This window comes from Chrysochloris asiatica, unplaced genomic scaffold (genome assembly GCF_000296735.1).
Source record: "Chrysochloris asiatica unplaced genomic scaffold, ChrAsi1.0 scaffold00004, whole genome shotgun sequence".
NCBI lineage: Eukaryota > Metazoa > Chordata > Mammalia > Afrosoricida > Chrysochloridae > Chrysochloris > Chrysochloris asiatica.
Genome location: NW_006408522.1, coordinates 23,725,300 through 23,735,501, shown reverse-complemented (window position 1 = coordinate 23,735,501; position 10,202 = coordinate 23,725,300). Strand labels below are relative to the sequence as shown.

The 10,202-nt window shown below is 38.1% G+C and overlaps 1 protein-coding gene across 2 annotated transcripts in view; it reads left to right on the top strand.

Annotated features, from left to right (window-relative positions):
* The window catches only part of LOC102814101 (very long-chain acyl-CoA synthetase-like), a 55,374-nt gene that overhangs the window by 19,764 nt on the left and 25,408 nt on the right, over positions 1-10,202 (top strand). For both annotated transcript variants that reach the window (XM_006831666.1, XM_006831665.1), the window contains 2 exons: positions 4,407-4,531; positions 6,996-7,190. In XM_006831666.1, coding sequence (XP_006831729.1) covers positions 4,407-4,531; positions 6,996-7,190 — 320 coding nt within the window. The remainder of the gene's footprint in view (positions 1-4,406; positions 4,532-6,995; positions 7,191-10,202) is intronic.

The following is a 10,202-nucleotide window of genomic DNA, read 5'->3' as shown; positions in this document are numbered from 1 at the left end:
TAGTGAGGTTGGCCCAGGATCGGACATTGTTTCGTTCTGCTGTGCATGGGGTCGCTATGAGTCTGTTCTAACTCGATGGCACCTGACAACAACAACACATGATACTTTCAATATTCTACTCCAACACCATAATTCAATGTATCAATTCTTCTACATCTCCTTTATTCATTGTTCATCTTTCACAATCATATGAGATGATTGAAAATACCAAGGTTTGGGTAAGGCGCACCTTAGTCCTCAAACTGACATCTTTGCTCTTCAGCACTTTAAAGAGGCCTTATGCAGAAGATTTGCCTAATACAATATGTCATTTGGTTTCTTGACTGCTGTTTCCATGAGAGTTGATTGTGTGTCGAAGCAAAATGAAGTCTTTGACAACTTCAATCTTTCTTCCGTTCATCATGATGTTATTTACTGATCCAATTGTGAGGATTTTTGTTTTTTGTTTTTTTTTACATTGACATAAAATACATGATGAAAGCCGTAGTCTTTGATCTTCATCATTAAATATTTTGAGTCCTCTTTACTTTCAGGAAGCAAGATTGCATCATCTGAATATTGCAGGCTGTTCATGAGTACTCCTCCAATCCTGATGCTATGCTTTTCTTCATATAATACAGTTTCTCAGATTATTTGCTCTGCATAGAGATTGAATCAGTACAGTGAAAGGATATAACCTGGCACATACTTTTTTTTTTTTCCAAACCATTCAGTAGTTCCTTGTTGTATTCAAGCAATAATATAGGACAAAATAATGCCTTATTCATTTCTTGTGCTGCATTTACCTGCTTGTCATAATATAGTGGCTTGTGTGTTGCCTTAATACAGGAAGCTATGCCATGAGTATTTTAAATTCCAACAGGGTCACTCATGGTAGACAGGTTTCAGTGAACTCCCAGACTAAAATATATTAGGAGTAAGAAGAGTTCATGTCATTAAGGGCAACTCTACTTTCTGAATGGTTAGCCACAGAAAGCCTTATGAATAGCAGCAGAAGATTGTCTGATATGGTGCCAAAAAATGAGCTCCTTAGGATGGAAGGCACTCAAAATACCACTGGAGCAAAGCTACCTCCTCAAAGTAAAGTTGGCCTTAATGACATGGATGGAGCAATGCTTTGGGGACCTTCATTTACTGTTGGAGCATAACTCAGAACAACAAGAAGTAGCTTCAAACATCCATTGATAAAGGAATGTGGAATATGCAAAGTATGAATCTTGGATAATTGAAATTCATCAAAAATGGAATGGAATGAATAAAGATCAGCTGAAATGGACTATTGGCTATATTGGACATTTTGAATGAAACCTTCATATGGCATACTATACCAGGAATGACAAATAGAAGAAGAATGGTGTTGTATTAATTGACAAAAGGAGCATTTCAAGTATTATGCTCTCTGTGATAGGATAATATCCATACACTCACAAGGAAGACCAGTTTATACTACTATTATTCAAATGTACCCACCAACCATTAAAACCAAAGATGATGAAATTGAAGAATTCTACCAACTTCTTCAGTCTGAAACTGATCAACCATTCAATCAAAATGCACTGATAATTACTGGTGACTGGAATGCCAAAGTTGTAAATAGAGAGGAAAGATAGATAGTTGGAAAATATGGCCTCATTGGTAGAAATGATGCTGAAGATGGCATAATAAAATTTTTCAAGACCAATGACATATTAATTGCAAATACTTCTTCTTAACAACATAAACTTCGACTATACATGTGGCTTTTACCAAATGGAATATACCAGATTCAAATTGACTCCATATGCAGAAAGAGATGATAGAGAAGCTCAGTATCATCAGTGAAAACAAGGCTAGTTAGTGGTTGTCTATGGAACAGACCACCAATTGTTCAAATGCAAGTTCAGACTGAAACTGAAGAAAACTTAAACAAATCCAGGAGAGTCAAAATATGACCTTGAGTATATCCATCCTGAATTTAGAGACCATCTCAAGAAAAGATTTAAGGCATTAGATACTAATGACCCATGATCAGCAGACTTGTGTATTGATATCAAGAAAATCATAAATGAAGAAAACAAAAGGTCATTAAAAACACAGGAAAGAAATAAAAGATCAAAATAGATGTCAGAAGAGACCCTAAAACTTGCTCTTGAACATCGAGAAACTAAAATGACTAAAAGAAATGATGAAGTCAAAGAGATGAACAGAACATTTCAAAAGGCAGCTTCAAGAAGACAAAGTAAGTTATCATGATGAAATGTGCAATGACATGGTGTCAGAAAACTCCAAGGAAAGGATATGCTCAGCATTTCTCAAGTTGAAAAGCTGAAGACAACATTTGAGCCTTGGGTTGCAATATTGAAGGATTTTATGGGCAAAATATTGTATGATGCAGAAAGCATCACAAGAAGATGGAAGAATATATGAGTCATTGTAACACTAATGAAATTCAATGTTCAGTCTTCTCAAGATGTACCATATGATGTAGAACAGATGGTATCAAAAGAAAAAGTCCAAGCAGCACTGAAGGCATTGAATAAAAACAAGACTTCAGTAACTGATGGAATACAAATTGAAATGTTTCTACATACTGATGTAGATATGAAGGTGCTCCCTCATCTATGTGAACAAATTTGAAAAACAGCTACCTAGCCAACTGATTGGAAGACATCCATATTTGTGCTCATTCCAAAGAACGGTGGCCTAATGGAATGCAGAAATCATCAAACAATATCTTTGATATCACATGCAAGCAAAATTTTGCTGAAAATAATTCAGAAACAGTTGCAGCCATGCATTAACTGGGAGCTGCCATAAATTTAAAAATGGATTCAGAAGAAGACGCAGAAGTAGGGATATCATTGCTAATATCAAATAGAGCTTGACTGAAAGCATAGTGTACCATAAAGATGTTCACTTGTGCTTTATTGACTATGTAAAGACATTCACCTGTATGGGTCATAGCAAACTATAGATAACATTGTGAAGAATGGAAATTCCAGAGCACTTATTTAATTGTACTCATGAGGAACTTGTATATAGACCAAGAGGCAATAATTAGATCAGAACAAGAAAAGTGTTCATCAGCATTATATACTTTCACCATACTTATTCTATCTGTATGCTGGATTATATGAAGAATATAATCTGGAAGTTGGATTATATGAAGAAAAACATGGCATCAGAATTAAAGGAAAACTCATTAACAGCCTGCAATATGCGGGTGACACAACCTTGATTGCTTGAAGCCAAGAGGACTTGAAATAATTAAAATCAAAGACAGGAAGTTTTCAGTCTTCAGTATGGATTGCATCTCAATGTAAAGAAAACAAAAACCCTCACAAATAGACCAGTAGATAACATCATGATGAGCGGGGAATGATTGAAGTTGTCAAAGACTTCATTTTGCATGAATCCATTATCAGTGCTCATGGAGCAACAATGAAGAAATCAAATGATGTATTATTACAATGGGCAAATCTGCTGGAAAAGACTTTTCTAAAGTATTGAAGAGAAAAGACATCACTTTGAGAACTAAGGTGCACCTGACCCAAGCCATGGTATTTTTAGTTTTCTATTATTCATGTGAAAGTTGAGAAGTGAATTTTAAAAATCATAGAAGAATTGGTGCATTTGAATTATGATGCTGGAGAAGAATATTGAAAGTACCATGGACTGCCAGAATAACAAACAAATTGTCTTAGAAGAAGTACAGCCAGAATACTCCTTAGAACAAAGGATAGTTAGACTTGGTCTCTCGAACTTTGGACATGTTGTCAGAGGGTCAAGTCCCTGGAGAAGGACATTATGTTTGGTCAAGTGGAGGGTAGGTGAAAAAGAGGAAGACCCCCAAGGAGATGAACTGACATAGTGGTAGCAACAATGGTCTCAAACATAGCAACAATTGTAAGGATACCAGAGAACCTGACAGTGTTTCCTTCTGTCGTATATTGGGTCCCTATGAATGGTAATCACTCAATGGCATTGAATAACAATAGAATGGTTAGTGGGATTTAGAAGAATTGATGATTTTGCGTTATGGTATTGAAGGAGATTATTGAAAGTGCCATGAGCTGCCAAAAGAACAAACAGATCTGTGTTGGAAGAAGTGCAGCCAGAGTGCTCCTTGGAGGCCAGGATGGCCAAATTTCGTGTCTCATACTTCAGACATATTGTCAGGAGGGACCAGTCTCTGGAGAAAGATATCAAGTTTGGTAAGGTGGAGGGTCAGAGAAAAAGAGGAAGACCCCCAGTGAGATGGATTGGCAAAGTGGCAGCATCGATGGGCTCAAGCAATTGTGAGGTTGGCTCAGGACTGGGCAGTGTTTCGTTCTGTTGTGCATAGGGTTGCTATGAGTTAGTACCAACTCGATGGGACCTAACAACAACAACTTTATTTAAACTTTCTATGACTTCTCTATTTGTAGGTGCTACTCTTGCTTTACGGACCAAATTTTCAGCCAGCCAGTTTTGGGATGACTGCAGAAAATACAATGTCACTGTCATTCAGTATATCGGTGAACTGCTTCGGTATTTATGCAACTCTCCCCAGGTAGTATTCTCCATATTTCAATAGCGTGTTCAAATGGAGAATGTGGGAATTCGAGTCTCTTTGGGTTATGCTAGGCTTCAGTTGATTTGTATAGCTCTGTTTTGGGTTAGGTTAAAATTGCCTTTCATGATGAAGTGGTTTGCACCACACATACCTCTTGGCCTGTTTTCACATTTTTTCTACCTACTATATCATCCACATCCTTCTCTGGCTGCTAAAAACTTGTCAATGTCCAATTCAAATGATACCTTATATATTAAACCTATTTGAGTCACTCCAACACGAATCATTTCTCCCTTCTCTCATTTTATTTATACCTCACTGTGACCTTTGTCCTAGTGTAGGTGTTTGGTTTCCTGTCTTCCATTTCCCCTGGGCTGTAAAGCCTTTGAATATAGAGACCACATCATGTCTTTTTTTTTTTTTTTTTTATCTCTTATATAAAGCCATGGAGTAAACTTTTACTTAATGTTGTTTAATGACACATCTCTATGTCATTTATGTCAAATCAATTAAGTGCTTCACAAAGTTTGGAACAGACCCATCAAGGTAAATCCAGGGTTTTTCAATTCACCTTGTTAGCAGACATCAGATATTGTTATGGGCGTGTTCACAAGAACTCTTCCTTAAGAGATCGGATGACCTGCCTCCGGACTAGAGTAGGGTTTCTCAATAGTGACTTTGCTAACATTTGGGGTCTGTTAATTCATGGCTGTGTTTATTGTAGAATGCGTAGCTGTGTCCTTGACTTCTACCAGTGAAATACAATGTTTGTCCTGCGATTGACTAATTTCACTCAGTATAATGTCTTCCTGGGTCATCCATGTTATGAGATGTTTCCTAGAGTCACCATTATTCTTCAACATAAATAATGGAATTTTCCATGAACTTTTAAAAGTCCCCTTGTATGAGGCCTGTCTCCCCTAGTTAAATAAAAGTTCTATTCAATCAGGGGCTGTGTTCAGTAGCACTTCCCCAGCCCTGAAAACCATATTTGGCACATCATAGGCACTCAACAAATTTTGCTGAATGAACGAACCTCTAAATTCTTGCCTCTGAAAAATGTATAATTAAGCTGAGGTAGTTAAATGTTTGTATTTGGCACATATTATTCTGATGTTTTGGGCAGACACCACACATTCATGACCAAAGGTCATAATTAGCTGTGAGCTGGGTAGGAACCTTTTTCACAGCAAGTCCTCTTGATGTCGTTATTGAATTCTCTTCACAATAGTATTCCACCTGGTCCTAAGATTGCATGCCTCTCTATTAAGCCTCAGAAATTCATGTGGGGTCTATCTGTTTGACTTTTCTTCTCTGTCTTAAAGGTACTCCCTGGTCAGAAGTCTCCTGGGGAGCTCATATTGTTTCTGTAAATTCTAGAGGACCACCTTTGGACTTGAAGAAGCAAATATGTTTGTGCCTAGCTCTCTTCAGACTCACATTCTCTGTCTCAGGCACACACAGACATTTAGACCTTTCTTCTCTTTATGTTGTCTCTAAAAGATTTTGGCAAACAAAGACACATTCAGGGTTTTACATCCTCAAAAAAAAATTTTTTTTTAATTTTTTTATTTTATAGTAAAGCATATTCCCAGGCAACCTGAGGAAACAGGGAACCAGCTTCAGCCTTCTCTTTCCCTTCTCTTTCCCTTCCCCAATGTTAGATTCATTGTCTTGATTCAGCCTCTGACTTACCTTGTAACCTCTGATTCCGTCTGTTACATAGAGAAATGATCAAGATTCTCACTGGTTCTTCTAGGCCCCTACATTACTACTCTGTAATGATTTTATGGAAAATGGTTCTCTCTCACATTGGACTATGTTCCTAGTTTTCTTCATTGTTGTCTTGTGAAAACAGTTGTTTCAGTTGAAGAGGTGCTACCCAGAGTCCTATAGGCAATAGATTGGATCAGGTCTTTCCTATGAGGCTCCGACTTTCTGGAACTACACTGAAATTCACTAGCCCTTCAAGAAATTGATTAACACATTCTTCTAACTTAAGATTGTTGTTGTTAAGTGCCATTGAGTTAGTTCTTACCCATAATGACCCTGTTTAAGGTTTCCAAGAAGCTGCTGGTGAACTTGAACTGCCAACCTTGCGGTTCAAACGGCTTTGCAGTCTGGCACATTAACCGACAGCACCACACAGGACTCCCAACTTAAGATAGGATGTAGGTTAAATGGTGACATCAACTAATTTACCTGTTTGTCTGACCTTGTCCCTTAAAAATCAAAACGGGAAAATCTAGGCTTTAAGAACATTAAATCAGAGTTCTAGCTGTCAGACCACACTGTGTATGAGTGTGAGTGGGTTGTGGGTGCTGAGTATCTATGTGGATGGCAGAAAAGGCATGCACTAAGATGAATCTGTAACTAGTGTAAATATAGAAAATATAAAGACAATTACTAATATATAAGCACAGACTTATATTTTCAATCTTCTTCTTTCCCCTTACTACAGAAACCAAATGACTGTGATCATAAAGTAAGACTGGCAATCGGAAATGGCTTGCGAGGAGATGTTTGGAGAAAATTTGTCAAGAGATTTGGGGACATTCATATTTATGAGTTCTACAGTACCACTGAAGGAAACATTGGGTTTGTGAATTACACAAGAAAAGTCGGTGCTATTGGAAGAAAAAACTACTTACATAGGGTAAAATCCAAAGCAAAAGTAAACCCACTGCCAATTCTGACTCATAGTGACCTTGTATTGGGTTTCTAGGGCTGTATATCTTCATGGGAGCAGAAAGCCTCATGTTTCTCCTGGAGAATAGCTGGTGGGTTTAAAATTTGACCTTGCTGTTAGCAGTCTAGCGCTGCTTCAATCAAGTAGGAACTATGTATGTCTTCCTCATTCTCCACAAGAGGGCAAGATAATCAAACTCAAACTCAACCTAAGACTGATTCCTATGAGGTGAAGGTCATACATGCCTCCACCCTGTAACTTTCTTTACTCTATTCTGACACCAACCATCCCTCCCTCGGCACTCTCTGCTTCACATCAGGGTTCTACAATCCATGGCAGTGGCCACATAGAACTCATAATAATACTCATGATCATGGAGTTTATTAGGGAGGTAAACAGTACAATTCAGGATCAAAAAGCAACTCAGGATGCTGCAGTTCTCCAGTTAGGAACATCTCTTCTCTGCTATACTGCAGATATGCCTCGCTCTAGTCTTCAGCTTCTCTGCCACATGGGCCTAGAACACTCAGCTGCTCTGTCTCTCCATGCCACCATCTCTGCCATCCCCTCTGCTATCCCAGCTTTTCTGGGTAGGGATCCTACACTCTATTTATGCTCTTCCCTCTTGATGATCCTGAGGTCATCTGTTTCTGCTTCTGAGATGGCTCCTTTTAAACCTAGCTGGATGGCAAAACCAACCAATCTCAGCCTTAGAGTCCTGTAAACCTTATTTGCATGGTCCTACCCAGTCACTTGGTAGGAATTAAAGAAGACTTTGGATAGAAAATCCATATCAATGAAATTCAAGGTAGCACAAGTGCTTATCCTACAGCACCACCAGGGTTCCTACAGAGGATCAGTACAATGGAAAATGAGAGGATTTCTATAGCCAGTTTCATAATGATATCATTGTCAGAATATCCTGCAGCATCTGAGCCGCAGTTCCTCCATCTAACATTGTCTCTGGATGTATAACCAAGGGAAGTTGTACTCACTCTCTGTAACAATGATCTAAAAAACTCAGGGACCTCCACTTTAAACATCTTAATTAGTTTGTGTTCATCACAACGCATTATGCTTTTGCCATCTGCAAATTATGTGATGTTTTCTTCATGTCATCTCTACTTGGAGATGATAAGAACATCAACCAGTCAGCTGTCTGTGGTGGCTTGCATGTTGTTTTGAAGCTAGAAGATATGCAACTGGTATTTCAAATGCCATAAGGTATTTAAATGGTTCTTTCTCTTATTGGGTTATGTGCCCAGTTTTTTTTCATTGTTGTCAAGTGAAAATAGAGGACTTTTCATGATGGACAAGTTTCATCAGTGCTTCCAGACTAAGACAGACTAGAAAGAAGGAGAAATGGACTACTTCTTAATGGTTAGCCACTGAAAACCTTATGAATAAAAGTGGAACATTGTCAGATATAGTGCCAGAAGATGGAAAATAGAACCAGAATATTGTCACTTATAATGCCAGAAAATGAGCCCCTCAGGTTGGAAGGCACTCAAAACAAGACTGGGGAAGATCTGCCTCCTCAAGTAGAGATGATCATAATGACAAGAATCTAGTAAATGCAGTACCTTAATTGACTGATGGGGCACAATTCAAAATGAGGAGAAATAGCTGCAAACATTCATTAATAATTAGAGCATGAAATGTACTAAGTATGAATCTATGAAAATTGGGAATTGTCAAAAATGAAATGTAATGCATAAAGATGGATATCCTAGGCATGAGTGTGCTAAAAGGGGTTGATCCTGGCCATATTGAATCAGACAATCATATGGTTTACTAGGCTGGGAATGACAAAGTGAAGAAAAATGGCATCATATTCATCATCAAAAAAGTAATATTTCAAGGTCTATCTTGAAGTTTAATGCCGTCTGAAATAAGTTAGTAGCCATATGATTACATGGAAGACCAGTTATAACTGCCATTATTCAGATTTACATACCAACCACTAAAGCCAGTGATGGTAAAATGGAAGAACTCTATCAAATTCTTCAGTCTGAAATTGATCAAAGATGCAATCAAAATGCATTGATGATTACTGGTGATTGGAATGCAAACATTGGAAACATAGAAGAAGGATCTGTAGTTGATAAATATGACCTTGTTTATAGAAATGATGCTGGAGATCGCATGATAGAATTGTACAAAACAAAAGAACTATTCACTTCAAATGCCTTTTTTAAGCTACTTAAAAAATAACAATACACATGGAACACATCAGATGGAAAACACATAAATCAAATTGGCTATCTTTGTGGGGAAAAACAGTGGTAATGCTCAATATAATCAGCCAAAACCTTGCCAGGGGCACCTGTGGAGCAGACCTTTAATTATTCATATGCAAGTTCAGGCTAAAGCTGAAGAAAATTAAAATAAGTCCACAAGAGTTAAAAATATGAACTTAAATATATCCTACCCAGATTTAGAAACCAACCCAAAACCAGAACTGCTGCATTGTTGTTGTTGTTAGGTGCCATTGAGTTGATACCAACTCAGAGCAACCTTATGTACAGCAAAACGAAACACTGCCCAGTCCTGGGCCAACCTCACCATTGTCACCACACTTGAACCCATTGATGCTGCCACTTTGCCAATCCATCTTGCTGGGGGTATTCCACATTTTCTCTGACCCTCCACCTTACTAAACATGATATCCTTCTCCAGCAACTGGTCCCTTCTGACAATATGTCCAAAGTATAAGGGATGACCTTTGGCCATCCTGGCCTCCAAGGAGCACTCTGGCTGCACCTCTTCCAGAACAGATCTGTTGGTTCTTTTGGCAGCCCATGGCACTTTCAATATTCTCCCCAAACACCATAACTCAAAAGCATCAATTCTTCTATGGTCTTTCTTATTCACTGTCCAGCTTTCACATGCATATGAGGCTATTGAAAATACCATGGCTTGGGTCAGGCGCACCTTAGTCCTCAAGCTGACATCTTTGCTGTTCAACACTTTAAAAAG